The sequence below is a fragment of the Suricata suricatta genome, chromosome 7, assembly GCF_006229205.1.
Source record: "Suricata suricatta isolate VVHF042 chromosome 7, meerkat_22Aug2017_6uvM2_HiC, whole genome shotgun sequence".
In the NCBI taxonomy this organism is placed as follows: Eukaryota; Metazoa; Chordata; class Mammalia; order Carnivora; family Herpestidae; genus Suricata; species Suricata suricatta.
Window position 1 is genome coordinate 61,640,123 of NC_043706.1, and position 17,455 is coordinate 61,657,577.

At 44.2% G+C, this 17,455-nt stretch overlaps 1 protein-coding gene across 1 annotated transcript in view; it reads right to left on the reverse strand.

Moving 5' to 3' along the window:
* Positions 1–15,579, reverse strand: part of B3GAT2 (beta-1,3-glucuronyltransferase 2) — an 86,247-nt gene extending 70,668 nt beyond the window's left edge. The window contains exon 1 of the mRNA XM_029943468.1: positions 14,386–15,579. Within this exon, the coding sequence (XP_029799328.1) occupies positions 14,386–14,994 (609 nt within the window). The 5' untranslated portion in view covers positions 14,995–15,579. The remainder of the gene's footprint in view (positions 1–14,385) is intronic.
* Between the last annotated feature and the right edge of the window lie 1,876 nt (positions 15,580–17,455).

Consider the following 17,455-nt stretch of genomic DNA (forward strand, 5'->3'; position numbering starts at 1 on the left):
TGCATATCGATCAATGTTACATATCACTTTAATAAAGAATAAGAACCATATCATTTCAATAGATGCAGGAAAAGCATCTGACAAAGTAAAATATCCATTCATGATAAAAACCCTCAATAAAGTAAGTTAGAGGGAACATACTTCAACATAATAAAGGCCACAGGTGAAAAACCTACAGCTAATATTATCTTCAATGGGGACAAAGCTTTTCCTCTATGGTCAGGAAGAAGACATGGATATCCAATCTCATCACTGTTATTAACACAGTAATAAAGTTCTATCCATGCGATCAGACAACAAAAAGAAATGAAAAGTATCCAAATCAGCTAGGAAGATGTCAAACTTTCACTATTTGCCGATGATATGATACTCTATACAGAAAACCCAAAAGACTCCACCAAAAAACTGCTAGAACTGATAAATTCAGTAAAGTAGCAGGATACAAAATTCATGTACAGAAATCTGTTGCATTTCAATACACCAATATTGAAAAAGCAGAAAGAGAAATTAAGGAATCAATCTGATTTATAATTGCACCAAAAATAATACGACACCTAGGAATAAACCTAAAGAGGTGAAAGATCTGTTTTCTGAAAACTATAAAACAGTGATGAAACTAATTGAAGATGACACAAAGAAATGGAAAGACCTTCCTTCCACACTCCTAGATTGGAATAATGTTAAAATGTCTATACCCCGAAAGCAATCTACACATTTAATGCAATCCATATCAAAACACCACCAGCATTTCTCACAGAGCTAGTAAAAACAATCCTAAAATCTGTATGGAATCACAAAAGACCCCCAAGAACCAAAGCAGTCTTCAACAAGAAAAGCAAAGCTGTAGGAATCACAGTTCTGGACCTCAAGTTATATTACAAAGCTATAGTGTCAAGACAGCATGGTACTAGCACAAAAAAAGACACATCAATCAATGGAACAAGACAGAAAACCCAGAAATGAACCCACAACTATATGGTCAATTACCCTTTGACAAAGCAGGAAAGAATATCCAATGGGAAAAAGAGTGTCTTCAACGATGTTGGAAAAACTGGACAGCAACATGCAAAAGAATGAAACTGGACCACTTTATTACACCAAACATGGAAAAAAATTCAGAATGGATTAAAGCTAAAATGTGGTACAGGAAACCATAAAAATCCAAGGAAAGTACACAGGCAGTAACCAGTTTTATAATGGCCATAGCAACTTCTTTCTGGGTATGTCTTCTGGGGCAAGAGAGACAAGCAAAAATAAACAATGGGAATACATCAAAATAACAATCTTTTGCATAATAAAGAAATCAATCAACAAATTAAAAGGCAGTCTTCAGAATGGGAGAAAATATTTGCAAATAACAGATCTGACAAAGGGTTAGTATCTAAAACATAAAAAACTTATAAAACTCAATACCCAACAAATAATCCAATTAAAAAAATGGGCAGAAGACGTGAAAGTTTATTTTTCCAAAGACAACATACTGATGGCCAACAGACACATGAAAAGATGCTCTACATCACTTATCAGGAAACACAAATCAAAACCACAATGAGATATCGCCTCACACATGTGAAAATGGCTAAAATCAACACAAGAAAAAAGGGGTGTTGGCGAGGATGTGGAGAAATAGAAACACTCTTGCACTGCCGGTGGGAATGCACACTGGTGCAGCACTCTGGAAGACAGTACGGAGGTTCCTCAATAAGTTAAAAATAGATCTACCTATGATCCAGCAATGGTACTATTTATCGAAAAAATACAAAAACACTAATTCAAAGGGATACATGCACCTTGAGGTTTACAGCAGCATTATCAACAATAACCAAATTATGGAAAGAGCCCAAATGTCCACTGATGAATGAATAAGATGTGGCATATACGATGCAATAATAGCCATAAAACAATGAAATCTTGCCACTTGCAATGACATGGATAGAGCTACTGAGTATTATGGTAAGCAAAATAAGTCAGAGAAAGACAAATATATGATTTCACACATATGTGGAATTTATGAAACAAAGAAATGAGCAAAAGGGAAAAAAAGAGAGGCAAACCAAGAAACAGACTCTTAACTATAGAGAAACTGATGGTTATCAGTTGGAAGCCAGGGTGGGGGGGGCAGTGCTGGGTTCATGAGGTGAAGGGATTAAGGAAAGCACTTGCTGTGATGAGCACCAGGTGATGCGTGGAAGTGTTGAATCGCTACATTGCACATCTGAAACTAATATTACACTATGTTAACTGGAATTTAAATAACTTTTTAAAAATCCTTAAGCAAAGAGGAAAACAATACCATAAAGTTAAAAATCACAGAGCCTGTCTTTTTAGTATGCCTAGTAGGAAAGAAAGGTAACAGGCAAACAGTTAAATAAAACCATTCAAGAAAAATGAGAACAATGAATAGTTAGGACATAAGCCCCAAACACCAGCTCCCATGACTGTGTGTAATAGGAGGATCTGCAAAGCAAGGCTGCAGCTAACTGCCACCCCTACCCCAGAAGCAAACTCTCCAGGGAGGTCTCTGGCATTTGCACCAGTGTGAACAGATGTAGCTAAGGAACTTTTCAAAGATACAAAAATATCCCCAAACTTTCACTTGACCTTAAAAAATGACACTGGCATTTCAATCTTGCAATGCCAAGTTTATTTAGATGATAAACAACACATCCACACATGGACCATACTTAAATTCTCATTCCCATTGGCTGACAGCAGCATCTTGAGGCCACCAAACCTGGTACAGCCATGGTGGCTTGGGGTTTTGTGGCATTTTGCCTTCTGGAGCCTTTCCACAGCTCCTGTGGCCACCAACTTCTGATAGAAGCAGACGTCCAAATGGATAGGGAAGTTGCCCTATTTGCCCACTTTACAGGTAGATCAACTCATTTAAATCTCACAACTACATACATTTGTATCAGACCCTGTAAGGAAGCTATCAAGGCTTTTCCTCATTTGTAAAATAGACATCATAGTTGCTACCTCATAGATCCCATTGAAAATTAAACAGCAGTGCACACATCCAAATGTCTAGGGCAGGGCCTACCACACAGCAAACAACCAGAAAACGTTAGTCAAGTTCCCCTGAGGTCATGAGGCATGAGGACTTTCGGCTCACCCAGCCCTGGAGAGCACACTTTCCAGGTCCTAAGTGCTCTTTTTACCAAAACTGTACTTTTCAGACTGGGGGTACCTGGTCCCTAAACATATATACTCTCCGTGGAACATCTGAGCAGGTAGCTTTAAGGGGATACATTTCCAGGCATTGAGCATTCCTACCTGCTTTACTACACCTGAATTCTTGGGTAGAGGGGCAGATTCCCTCCTTCTGCTCTTTTCCCACTTCACAGAAAAGGGCCAACATCTACCCATCCTGAACCATATTAAATGTGCTGTCCCAACATGGTCAAATCTCTAGGGCACTGAATAATTAGAAATAATGTCTTTATTAAGAAAGTTAAAGTCTCTAATGAATGGGTAATAAATCCCCTTGGAGGACAAGAGGTTTCTAATTATTTGCTTTCAACAAAATTGAAGGAGACCTAAATTCATCAATAGATCATTAAATATTTTTTTGCTGTGAGATCACCATACAGTTTTTGGCTCAGAGTTTGAGAGCTCAAAATCTGACGAACACTACAAGAAAAAATGCTTTCCATCTTATTTACTTCTTTACGTAAACGAGGTTGACCAACGAGAACATAATTATGCTAAACTCCATCTCCTTCTAGCAATCAGTAATATTCATCAGTTAACAGTTATCAACAACAAAATGCTCCATCCGTATCATTAAGAAACCAATTTCCAATAAACATAGCTTTTATGCTTAAGAGTTAATTATCCAAACTGGCAACATTTATGGTTTTTTATTACAACTAACAATTTTATTAAAATGATATGTACTCATATGCATGGCATTTATGTTGTTTTGATTACTTGTTTACTGCTACTAATTGTAGTGTTGACTTAGTCTTAAAGGATTTTTAAGACTGAAGGTTATAGCCATAGAAATGTGTTTTTTTGTTTTTTTGTTTTTTTTTTTTTCAGTTTAAATCCCAGGAGTCCCTGGGTTGCTCAGTCGGTTGAGTGTCTGACTTAGGCTCAGGCCAAGAGCTCCCAGGTGGTTCATGAGTCTGGGCCCTGCATCAGGCCTGCTGCTGTCAGCACAGCGTCTGCTCGGATCCTCTGCCCTGCTGACTGCCACCACCCCCCAGCCCCCGCCCTTTACCCGCTTGTGTATACTCTCAAAAAAACAAACATTTTAAATAAATTTAAATTCCATCTATAATCATTTCTGTTACTGCAGGTATGTGTGACTAGAGGCTCAAAAAAGGATCCTGCACCTCAAAATATGATGCTAGGATAAAATTCTGACAGAGAATACAAACAGAAAAAGGGACAAAATAAAATTTCTAGATGTTATCATAAAGTATTTTTTAATTTTTAAATATTTTTTGAAAAAGAGTGCAAGTGGGGAGGGGAGAGAGAGAGAGAAAGAGAGAGAGAGAGAGAGAGAGAGAGAGAGAGAGAGAGAGAGAGAGAGGAGACAAAGAATCCAAAGAATCCAAAGTAGGCTGCAGGCTCTGAGCTGTCAGCACAGAGCCCAACAAGGGGCTCAAACCCACAAACTGTGAGATCATGACCTGAGCCGAAGTCAGACATTTAACTAAGCCACCCAGGCGCCCTGAAAAGTATATTTGTCAAACGATGTTGAATATAAAACTATTAAAGTATTTATAATACCCATTGTATTTAGTTTTCATGGACAAATGTATTTATAATTCACTAAAACTCACATGCTCTGCAGCCACTTTAATGGATTTAAAAAGTTGGCCATCAATTTGAAAATATCCTCAAGACTGTGTAATTTTACTAAACTCTTTTAGGAGTTGTATGTACAGAAAGTGGTGAGAATCACTGCACCCAACCCCCCAGGGTGTGACCAGGATTCTTGAGAGACTGAGTGGGAGGGCACAGGGTCTGTGAAGAAAGAACACCGACAGTCCTCACTGTGCTCACAGGCAAGGAGGCAATCAGGGGATCCTGTGGACACACACACACACCCACCCCACTCCAACTGCTATAGTCCTCATTCTGGCAGAAAATAAGCTTCACAATGTTTTTATTTATAAAAATGTAAGAAACGTTTGAAAAAAAGAGAAACAAGCTCAGGGTAGCTTTCCCAATAATTGCCAGTCAGTTGAAGGCCAGCTCCGTGTCCCAGTTAAGGCTGGAGGGGGCTGGGCACAAGGTGACATTGTCAAGGAGGATTCCCCTCTGCCTTCTGCAATAGGTGCTGGAAAGAGGGATCCTCCTAACTTCCCCACCTCTAGCAAATGACCTTAAAAATCAAGCTATTGCTTCTAATTGTGTGATTTAAAAATAGATTCATTGCATTTCTCCTTTTAAATTGCCCTTTCCTTTGCAACATACTATCTCTTTGATTCTCTCATTCATGCCAGAAATCATCTATCCTGTAACATGCTCTGAGTCCAAGTTAAGTAGTAGGATTGCCAAGTAGCTAAAAATCACACACAGGCCCTGCCCTGAGCTATATGTAGGCCAGCTTCCTAGCTTTCACACACACATTAATCAGCTTCAGACCTCTTAACCCACAGAAGAACAGCCTTCCACCTCCCCTCAACCTAAAATGTCCTTTAGATGGGGTGCCTGGGTGGCTCCGTTGGCTAAGCGTCCGACTCAGGTCATGATCTCATGGTTAGTGGGTTCGAGCCCTGTGTTGGGCTCTGTGCTGACAGCTAGCTCAGAGCCTGGAGCCTGTCTTCAGATTCTATGTCTCCCTCTCTCTCTGACCCTCCCCTGCTCACACTGTCTCTCTCTCTCAAAAATAAATAAAAACATTTAAAAAATTGTTTTTAAATGTCCTTTAGATGCTTTTATGCTCACATTCTCCCAGGACTCTTTGTGGACAAGCCCTATTTAACTCTGTCCCTCTAATCACGGTGGTAACACCCAGTGGTGTAATTAAGACACCCAATTTACACGGTTCCACTTGGGCACAGACTAATTTGGGAAAGTCAAGCACCCGTACTCCCTCTGCTCCTCCAGGCCTCCAGACACACAGTTCAGATCTCAGAAAGAGTATTAGAGGCATCTAACCAACAAAGCAGTGCAGCAGCTATGTGATACAGCCCTCAATTAGTGCAGTCACCCACAGAGGAGAGAACAAGGGAAAAAGAACTAACATTTGCAACTTGCAAATAGGGCAATACGGCAATCATATGAGGCAGACAGATCTTGCCAAAATCATGCAACCATTGAGTGGTAAAGCCGGATTCGAACACCGGGCTGTTTAACTCCCAAGTTTCTATTTGAGCTCCCCACCGGATTCCAGCCTTTCGCATGTGTGAAGTGGTCTAACACTCAACTGGTTCACATAGACCTTGACATACCTCTCGCCCTTTGAAGGGGCAATGCCAGGAGTGCTTTGCCACATACACAAATGTTCATGGGCCTGATCTTTCTCTTTTTAGCAAGAAAGCTCTTAGAATCAGCATAAGGCCACATTTATCTTTAAGTTACTACTTAAAAGGCTCAAGAGAATCCTAAACACACAGTACAGATTTCAAGAGTGTTATATGACTCCTTTCTAGGAACAGATTTATTCTGTAAGGGTGTCTCTGCTTCTAAGCTTCCTATAATTCATTCATTTATTCAACAAATGTTTAATGAGCATTTATTATATGGTAGGCTCTGCTCTGAACACTAAAGATACAACCGTAAACAAAAGAAAATTCCTATAGATTCCAATGGGAGAAACAGTCAACCAAAAAACATACTACATTATAGGTCAGGCTTGGGGGAGGTGCTAACTCTTCTAGAACTAAGCCTCTCACTTGACATGCGGGAGATAGGAACGTGGCTGCCTACCCTTCCATCTCACCCCTTGCAGTCAAGGGCATCTTTCTGTTCTCTGGATATTCACAGACCCACTTTGTTCAGGTTCTTAGCCGTGGCTCCCTCCAGCTGGAGAGCTCTTCCCCACGCCCCTAACCCACTAGTGCCTATTGTCCTTCAAGTCTCAACTGTCACTTCCTCCAAAGTCACTCACACAACCTACAACTCCATTAGCCACCTCTGCTTTATGCTCCCAGCCACCTGCATTTCTCTTAACATGCACAGATCTTAGTGGGGCATATTCGGTCCAGACACTTGATCTGTGAGGGCTGGGATGCACTCTTTCTGTTCACAGCTGTATTCCTCTCTGCCTTAACAAAGCACAGCACATAGATGTTCAATTAACATTTGTTAAGTGGAGGAGAGAGCATTCTAAGTATATTCAAGTATATTCTAAGTATCTTCTGAATGTAGTAATGTTTAAGCTCAAGTAGGTCGAAGGAAACTTGCAGAGTGCTACACCATTACTGCTAATATGCAATTATCTTAGATAACAGAGATCTCAGTTAATGGAGAATGTTCAGCATTTAGCACACTCAGCTTTCATGAGAGGGATGAAGATACAACTTATAAATACCTGCCTTTCAGACTGAAGGAAAAACAGTCTTAGTTTCTGACTGTAACATACATTACTATTTAAAGTTCTCCTTCCACTGCTAGAGGAGACTGGGGGTGGGGGGAGGGCAGACTACTGAGTTTCCAATTCTTTTGAGGAAAAGCCCACATAATCTGACTTGTGGGAGAGAATATGATCATCCCCTTCAACACAGATATCTCCAAGGTTTTCCTAACATGCAAAAAGAGTCAACAAATTTTGTTTTTAATCCAGAGAAATTCCTAAACCATCTGGGGGCTCCTGGGTGGCTCAGTCAGGTAAATGGCCAACTCTTGATTCAGCTCAGATCATGATCTCAGTTTGTGGGATCCAGCCCCTTGTTGGGCTCTACGATAACAGTGCAAAAGCTGTGTGGGATTCTCTCTCTGGCCCTCCCTCACTTATGCTTTCTTTTTCTCTCTCAAAATAAATAAACGTTTTTTTTTCAAATGAAAGCAAATTAAGCCTTCTATCAACACGTGAGCAGTCTGGTGAACCTGACAGTGTGGGCCATCAAGAGCCAGATTCCCAGCACATTGCCTGAAGGTCCCTACAAGCACATCTTTGTGCTCTCAGCCTCTGTGCGAGAGTGACCAGCAAGTATCTGTCTCCCAAATGAGCTTCAGCTCAAATGGACTCAGGTCCCCAGCTTCTCCCAAGGGAAACAGGTCAGTACTGTCCCTAATCCCCTTTCCATCCCCCAATAATTCTTCCATTCAATTCTGACTGTCCTGAAAAAATATATGCTCAGTAGCCATAATTGCTGATGTATATCAAGTGAGGGGAAAATTAATTTTAATATTTTATCTTCTTGCAGAAATGATCAATTTTTTCTTGCTCATAATACATTGTTAAAAAGTGCCCATATAATATATAATGGATATATACACATATACACAACACTATAGTTCATATACTAACTTAGCAGTTTTCACCTGATTTGAAAAAAAAAAATCTAAAAATCAAATGGTCTGCGGGGCACCTGGGTGGCTCAGTCAGTTAAGTGACTGACTTCAGCTCAGGTCATGATCTCACAGTTCCTGAGTTCAGGTCCCGCATCTGGCTTCAGAGATTTTTAAAAGAGCCTGCTTCAGGTTCTGTGTCTCCATCTCTCTCTGCCTCTCCCCTGCTCACACTCTGTCTCTTTCTCAAAAATAAACAACAAAAAATTTTAATAAAAAATTAAAAAACCTCAAGTGGTCTATAAATGAGACAGTGTGAAATGAAATAAAATTTTCTTAAGATCATATAACGTTAGGGAAAAATGGTAAAAGGGAAAATTAGAAGTTGATATGGCAAAGAAGACAGACCTGAGTGTCAGTGTGGCGGGAGATACCAACAATACTAGAAAACTCCTGTGTATCAAATGCTTTACTTGCCACAATGACATATTTCCATCTGACTGTACATGTTCCATTAGAGGAGCTTTAGAACAGTCAAAAGTGCAGGCTCTAGAACAGGGCAGTTGGGTTCAAAATCCTGTCTCCGAACAGCTGCATGACCTTTTCAAGTTATTTCCAGTCAATATGAAATAGGAATACCAATTATACCAGAGTAAATGACTATATTAGATTCATGCTGCACTTTAAAAAAAAATCTCTGTGGTCTCTGAAGTATGATACTCAGACCTAAGTATCAGCAGAAGGATGAAAAAAGGCAATAGGAACAAAATACTACCTACCTCAGGGGCTGTTGTGAAGAAAAAATTTAAGTTCCAACACATAAAACTCGAAGGGTGATTCCTGGCCCATAGTTAAGTGCTCAATTGATGTTGACTACAATTCTCTTGTATCCATGGTACAGAGTATTTTAACATTTAAAGTGTGCACAAGAACTACAAGTAATGAACAGTGGATTACCTTAGTTTATTTCTGTGATTTGGAAATCTCTTCCAAACATACCTACCTATCTGTGGACTGGTATAACAATTTTATTTGTGTTTTGGGGTGAGGACTTGAGATCCATGCAAAACTTATGCTTTAATAGCATTGCAAATCAAGTATATAATATGTTAACTGTACAGACTGAGCAAATATTTCATCAGAGTTCAAAACATTCGGATAGACGTGTCTGGACATTATTGAATTCTGTACCCAAAAAAAACAAAAAAAAACAAAAAAAAACCCCACTACTTGAATACCACCTGGAATAGTTAATGAATAAGACCACTGACTTTGATTCTTCTGTTTTGCTTTTGTATCATGCCTTAAAAGCAATTACTATTCCATTACTGTTCACACAAGAGAAAATGTACCAGCTTGTAATTTAGAGGCAAGTGGAATAGACAGAAGAAAATGGAGTCACCCACTATAGTATCCAAGAAGTAGGAGACAACAGTCTAAATGTTTAAAAGACACAGACTCATTGCACCAAATGATAACCCAGACATGTCTTCATGTCTATTATTAAGAAAGGATAATCAGTGAAAAGTAGGTTGGAGGACAAGGAAGGATGGAAAAAGACAATAGGAAGAGGCAGAAAGGAGAATGTCTTTTAAATACAAATTGCTATTTCTGGTCCATTAAAATATCAAAATCCAAATGGAAACTGGTCTTCATCGAAAACTCAAAAATTAACCATAATTTAAGTACTGTAAACCCAGAGAGAATACAGAAAATCTCTAGACTTAACATTGACAGCCTAAGAAAATTATCTGTAGTTTTCCACAGTTTTAGAAAATTCTCACGTTTTATCAGACTTACAACATGATTATTAATATGCTTTTAGATGGGGAGAAATGAAACACAAAGGGTGCATTTCAGGAAAAATAGTCATTTTATTGCTACACTTCAGAGATTCTTCTAGGTTTTTTCACTTGGAAAAGATAATTACCCTACACTAAGTAAGTGTATCAAAGGTAAAAATAAAAAGTAGAGCTCTCATCTCCTTTCAAGAAACACAGGCAGAATTTACTATTTGGGAGGGACATGCCAAATGCTGTAAATTTGAATATCCTTTGGATTGTATCTCCAATAAGCTGCATAAAGAGGGGAGCATATTGAGGCTTCAGAAAAGAAACAAGTCAGAAAATTAAACCTCAACTCCTCCACCTGCCCAGCACACAAATAGCTTAACAGCACCCAACAGAAAAATCGAAACAAAGGGCCTTTTTAGTTCACTGCTTCCCAGAAATGCATCTTCAAGATGCCTTCTCATTAACAGAGTCCTTTCACACGCCCCTTAAATGTCTCAGTCAGCCTGTCTTCCAGTCTTCCCTCATTAAATTTAAAGTTAAAATTTTTAAAGTTTTTTTTCTGTTTGGAAAGCGCTGTTTTTTTAACCTTTCGATTCAATTGATTTCCAGAGGTGAAAGCAATTTCACCTGAAAAGCATCAGCTTGAGACTCAGGAAAGACTGGAAGGTTTTCTAGTAAAGAAATCTGATCAATAGCGTTATTGAAAATATGACTAGATCCAGAGTCACATTTATCTGTAGTTGTGACTTTTATTAAAGTAGCTTAAATCCTTCACAACTAAGCTTTTCCGGAGGGTTAAATGGAGAAGGGGCCTCGGGGCTCAGGCGGGCAGGCTGACCTGTGATCTGTGGTGGAAAACCCCATCAATACCACAGGACGTGGGGGAGTAGCTGCTGAGATCCTGGAAGCCTGAAAAAACCCTTTCCATCTCCTCCAGTGGACAGTCCAGTTTCTGGGGCTACTACTCACGCTGAGCTTCATTTACAAATGGATTTGGCTGTTAATGTAGCATTGTTTAATGCAAATGTCTCTTCCCTGGCAGCATAGCTCAGTTGAGAGGGGAGGCTGAAAATTAGTTAGCTGTGTGGAAGAAGAAAGCAGCACTCCAGCTACCAGGGAGGAATAATTGAACACAGATTGCCTGTTGCGCCTGTAATTTAATTTGGAGACCTTTCATCTTTTAGTTTCCTTCATTTGCAGCCAATGCTTAGTGAGCTAATTTGTACCTGGTTCATTCTCCTTCTTTTATCTTATCTACATTAACATCAACCATGAAAATTAGAAGCACTATGAATAAAAGATGAAGTCTGACTTGGGACATTCTCTCCTTAAGTACTGTGAATTACCTAAAAACGAATCTGTGTGTATGCACAACATAAAGGGCTGAGATACACATGCCTCACTTCCACAGCACCCTCCCCTCCCCCAAGGAGCTGCAGTTTTTAGATGCTTTATCTAGTCCTGCCTCTTCTCCACGAGAGCAATGTCTACACTAAGATCCACATGGAATCATTAATCCTAGAACTGGTAGAAGGTAGACCTTTCCATTAATGTAGGAAACAAAGGAAGCATAAATCCCACTAATCTGACTTTTTATAGAGTTCAATATTGCTTACAAGGAAAAAAATGTGTTGCAAAAAGGAAAACTGAATGTATCAACATCTATGCATGGTGAACAGATGCCTATTCTGTCCAAAAACACTGTGTGGGGGGGGGGGGATGAGAGATGGTGGAGAAAGGGACTACTCTTGAAATTACTGTCTGGGAGTAGCCCCTGGGAGCTACAGGATCTAAATTCAAGTATATCATGTGTTTGACGTTTTTCAAACATTCCTTCTGTTGTATATTTTGTATACTTGGCACTTGTCCATAAAAAAGAGTTGCACATGCTCTTAAGCTTTATTTTTTCATTCCAACTGTACAAAATTTTAGTGTCTTGTACAGTTTTTCATGTTTTTCCTTTTATAGTTTCTTCTGGGCCAATACTATTTTTTTCCTCACTCTCTCCTTCTTATGTTCTCTTTTTCCAATGGACCAATGAAAAAAATCTACTAGACTCTTCTCTTGTTGCTTAATACCCCCCACCAACAAGCCTTCCTTTCCGTTTGGGAAGTATCAAAAAAAAGACTTTGATACTTCGTTCCAAATTGTTTCAATGCCCGTAGTGCCAACTCTTCTGACCATCTAACACCTCACACCAATAGGCTTAGAACCTGGAGATACATGGAAAAAAATCACTTCTCCTTCACAGTCCATCCCCCTAAAAGGTTGATTAATAATGATGTGTGTTACTTTACTTACACATTATTTATAGATAAGGCTACACATATTTACAGATAAGCCAACTTCCAAGTTGTAGGAGATAACAAAAAACAAAACCCAAAAAATCCAAGACACTGGTGTTTAAAATTATGGTGTATTTAAATGTAAAGGTCTTTGCTTCAGAATACAAACCACGATATCTTTTGGGAAAAGAGTGTATAATCGGGATCAAAACAAAAGCCCAACTTGGGGCACCTGAGTCGTTCAGTCAGTTAAGTGTCAGATTCTTGATTTCTGTTCAGGTCCTGATCTCAGAGAGAGATCAGGTAGAGAGAGCGAGCCCCCACAGCAGGTTCTGTGCTGACAGCATGGTGGAGCCTGCTTGGGGTCCTCTCCCTCTCTCTCTGTCCCCCGGCCCTTGCTCCAGTGGAAGTTCTCCCTCTTTCTCAAAATAAACACTAAAAAAAAAACCCCTTAAGTCCACCTTTAAAAATCGGATTGTACCTCTAGTCTTGGTTATAATAAATGTTAAGCTTATCTATTTCTTCCAAAGAAACATGAAAAGAAAGCCTTACATTGGGAAAAGATAGAGAAGATGAAAAGCATTTACTGCTTTTACTCATGAAGGAAAGCATGAGTAGAAATGAAGGTGGCAACTGCCCTTAAAAAATGGATTTAAAATAAAAACATATAGGCAGAAAAATTAAACAGAAAGAGTACAAAATAACTGTCTTGAGGTTAAAAGAAAGCCATACAGGTGTTAGGATGAAGATGTGGGGTGTTTATGTTTAGGAGACACACAGATTGTCCCGTTTACTTGGAGGGGTGGGGTGTAATGGAGTCTAAGAAGCCGGAAGTCAAGGAATTTTGGGTAGAGGAAAGCAACAGTCCCATGAAGCGTCAAAAAGTACAGGTTTATTTTGTTTTGTTTTCCAGGTATATTTGTGTACGAGGAAGAAAAGTGAAAAACCACGCAATCTGGGCTCTTCAGCACAACACACACAGATTGCAAAATACTAGCCTCAAGAAGTAACACCTGTCCTAATCCCCTGCTGGCTCTGTGCGTGTGTGGCTTTCCAAAGGAAAAGAAAGTCATCTCAGCAGCAGGGGAGCAGGTGACACCAGGACCTCACAGAGAGGGCCAGGATGCAGCGGGCAGGTACAAGAGTGGCCTGGCTAATTCTCTAAAGAGAGGCCTTAGAGAAAGGTTGAGAAAAAGAATCGAGCTGTCCTCCTGATACTCCAGGCTGCAAAAAGACATAACCACAGGGCAGAATAGTCTCAACCCATTTAACAGAGCGTTTCCTTGAAAAACAGGAAATATTCAGAATCAGAAAAAGCTTTTGTAGGGGTGCAGTAAGGAATAGAGGTTGGACCCACACACACAGCCCGGAGAAGTCGGTTTTCACTAACCATTTCTATGCCAAGGACCGTAACACAGAAATTGGTCTCCCGATGATTCTTAGTCACCATCTCCACCTTCCTCCCCATAAGATTCCAGACTCAGAATCACACCTGTGTTCGCTGAAAGGCCTCGGGGGTCCACCAAGCCCGCCTCCCCACCCACCTACGGGGCTCCATCTTCAGGCCGGCGTTGTTCCCGGAAATACCCCCGCGCCTCACCTGTGCTACTCCCTCGGCTCAATCTCGGGACCAGGTGGACTGCAAAACCCCTGGCCACCCTCCCTCCCTTGGGCTACAGTGGCCCTCTGGTTCACACTCTAACCCCCTAGCTAGTGTAACGAAGCCAGGGCCATTGGAGGCTGCAGGCGGCCCGGAAAAGCGCTCCACCTGTAGTCCCGAATGGGGAGTACTTAGAAGTGAAAACTCACAAGTGTAGCTGCAGCCTCGCCGGCCGAGGTCCCCTCTGGTCCCGCCCCACCCCCCCACCCCCGAGCTGGGGCGAGCCGGCCGCTACCTCCTGGAACAGCTCCAGGCTGTAGGTGTTGTCGTCGTCGGCGAAGAAGAGCACTCCCGGCTGCGCGCGCTGGTGCTGGTGCCTCTGGCGCAACCAGGCGAGCCCCGCGTTGCGCTGCTCCGTGGCGCGCGGCAGTCCCGGCCTCTTGTAGCGCCGCGGCGTGGGCACGTGCAGGTGCGTGCTGGGCAGCCCGGCCCGCGCCAGGAAGCGGCTCACCAGCTCGCTGCGCGCCGCCGCGTCCTCCACCAGGATCCAGTGCAGCTGCGCCACCTGGCGGAACGTGTTGGCCAGGCGGGTCAGCTCGGCTTTCTGCACCGGGCGGCTGTAGGTGGGCGTGATGGCATAGATGGTGGGCAGAGGCGGCTCCGGCCGCGGCTGGGGCTGTGGCCGCGACTCGTTGCGCTTCATCCAGCGGCGCCCGGGGCCAATGTCGGGGCCAACCCTGCGGAGCGGTAGTCGGGCGCCCCCGCGGCCCACCACGTAGGGAGAAAAGTAGGGGCGCGGGGTGAGCGGGGGCGCGGGCCTGCGCGTGTCCACGTCGAGCATGATGATGACGATTAGGATCCAGGGCAGGAGGATGAAGAAGCGGCTGAACAGAACGGACTTCATGGTGTGCTCTTCCCCGGCCTCTCGGACGCCCCGAAGAGGGGCGAGTTGGAAGACCCCAGCGCGCAGTTTGGACGGCGGCGGAGCCGGCACTCAGGAAGCCGCGGCGGGCGCTTTCTCCATGGGGTCCGAGGACGCTGCGGGGGGCCGGGAGCCGCGGGGCTCAGCCCCCCGGCGTGGGGGATCCGCGCGGGTGCAGAGAATCTGGGGCTGCAGGGAGTGCAGGTGGGCAGGCGCTGTCCCCCAGTCCCGGTGAGTCAGTCGGCGGGAAGCGGGACTCTGTCCAGCCGCGCGCTGCTGGCCCCGGAGTTGTGCCCAGCGCCAGGGAAGCGGTGATCCCCAGCCGCTCCTTCTGAAGAGTGGGAGCCGGGAACCGGCCCCCGGGGCTCCTCGCCACTCCCGTCCCGCGGCGCTGCGGGCACAGGGACTCCAGCCGCGGGCGCCCAGTGCGCTCTCTGGGCCGCCTCTGAGGGCGGGAGGCGAGCGCTGAGGGCTCCGTCACATCCCAGCGGGTCGGCGGGAACCGAGAGGGGACGCGGGAATGTTATGCCCCCGGCTCGGTTTCGCACGCCGCAGCGGAAGCCCGCCCTCCCGTCCCTCTCTCTTCTCAGAACCTCTCCCGGCTCCGGCAGCAAGATCCCAAAGCAAGGAAAGAAAGAAAAGGCGAGGGGGCGGGGGCGCTGCAGACTCCGGCGTCCTCCCAGTCCTCCTGTGGGAAGACAGCAGCGCTGCTACTGGCGGAGAGGGGCTGCGAGGCGGGGGTTGCGAGGGGGGCCCCGGCTCCCCGCGGGTCTGCCGCTGACGCCCCGAGAGCCGGCTCTGGACACGGCCGCGGCACCGCGGGAGGAGCGGGAGACGGGTCCCCGCGGGGCTGCACGACCTCCGCGGAGGGCCGAGGAGCGTTGGCTGATCCCCGCGCGCTCTTCGCTTTCTGCAACACTGCAAGGTCTTCGGAGATCAGCCGGGAAACCCCATTCACGTGCGGAAAACTCGGGAGACCTAGGGTGGAGAGTTGAGGAGAGAAAGGCGAGGAGGGTGAAGGATCCCTTCTCTCTGGTCCCCAGCTGCAGGGTTGATGTGCTGGGGGTGTGCCCTACAGCGGCAGCAAAAAGCCCTTTCACTGAAAGGCAGAAATCGATAGAAGCCCTGGGGAGACGGAGGGGTGCACACATAGGTGTTGGGCACATGAGATGGTCCACAAGAAAGAATCAATCCAAACGGTTGCTTCCTGACTGCAGTGAGATCATTGGGGACTGGGGGGGGGGGGTTCCTAAAACTCCATCCGAGTACGTTTAACTTATTTTTCCTTCAGTGATTTGGAGCCCCATTTCCTCACAGTTCGCTGTCATCAGAATTATTCCGTTTGACCCTCCCGACGATCCTTCTAAAGAGGCCTGGAAAGTAGAATCACCTTCATTTTATGGATGAGAAGCTGAGGCTCAGAGTTTAAAGTGATTTCTCCGAGGTCAGTGGCAAGGGGCCAAGTGGAAATAGAACGTCGGTCCCCCGAGTCTAGCCAGTGGCTTCCTCGATTAGTGGCCTGAAGTAATCACTTTAGACACAGCCCGACCGGGCGGGGCTGGTCCTCCGAGATGTAAACATGGTGCAATCAACATCAAACAGCGTGCAGAGACATACAGAACATGACAGTGTCTGGAAAGCCACGAGTAAACAATTGGTGCTTAGTTAGGACTTTATCTAGTGGACCTACTAGCTGAGTCCCTGGCTGTCTGTAATGTACCAAGAAGAAAGCAGAGGGGCCACGGGAAATGCTTGCAAAAGCAGCAGGAAAGCCTTCCCTCCCCCACCCCCCGCTGGCCCATGATAAATAATTTCTGAGCCCATCTTCTCTCGGTTGTTTGTCTTGTTCACAAATAAATCCCTCCGATTGCGCCTTCGGTGTGAGGGCGCGCTGTAGAGCTGTGGTGCTGATCCCGCATCCCACTCCACCCCTCCAGCCTTTTTGAGTTTCCTCAATCTCTTAGCCCTAACCTTGTTGCTCCGACTATCATCAGGCTCATCAGGCGTAGGCGCGCCTGTGAGTTTCCCTAACTTCCTGCTCAGAGTCTGAAACCTGAGGGTGAAGCTTATAGTTTTACACGCACTCCTAGTTCCCCCCCCCCAAGGGCTAGCCTTCAGTCCCGACAACCTCCCTCTTTAAGCCACAACTCATACTATAAACTTGGCAGATTAGTGCACCCTAACACAGGGAACAACGAATTCATTGCACCCCCTCCCTTATTGTCTGCTATCCTAACGGGACTGTGAACGTAACACAACCTCCGGAAAATGTGTTTTGGTCTGGCCTAGGCGTGCGCGGCCTGAAATCAATGTCAGTACCCTGGGGCAGTGAGGTGGGGGAGGGGACTCAGCACAGGCTTTTCTTAAATGCCATATAGCAGCACACACACCCGATCACACCTGCAAGGATTACTGAAGTCTCCTTCATTCTGTTGGAATTTTT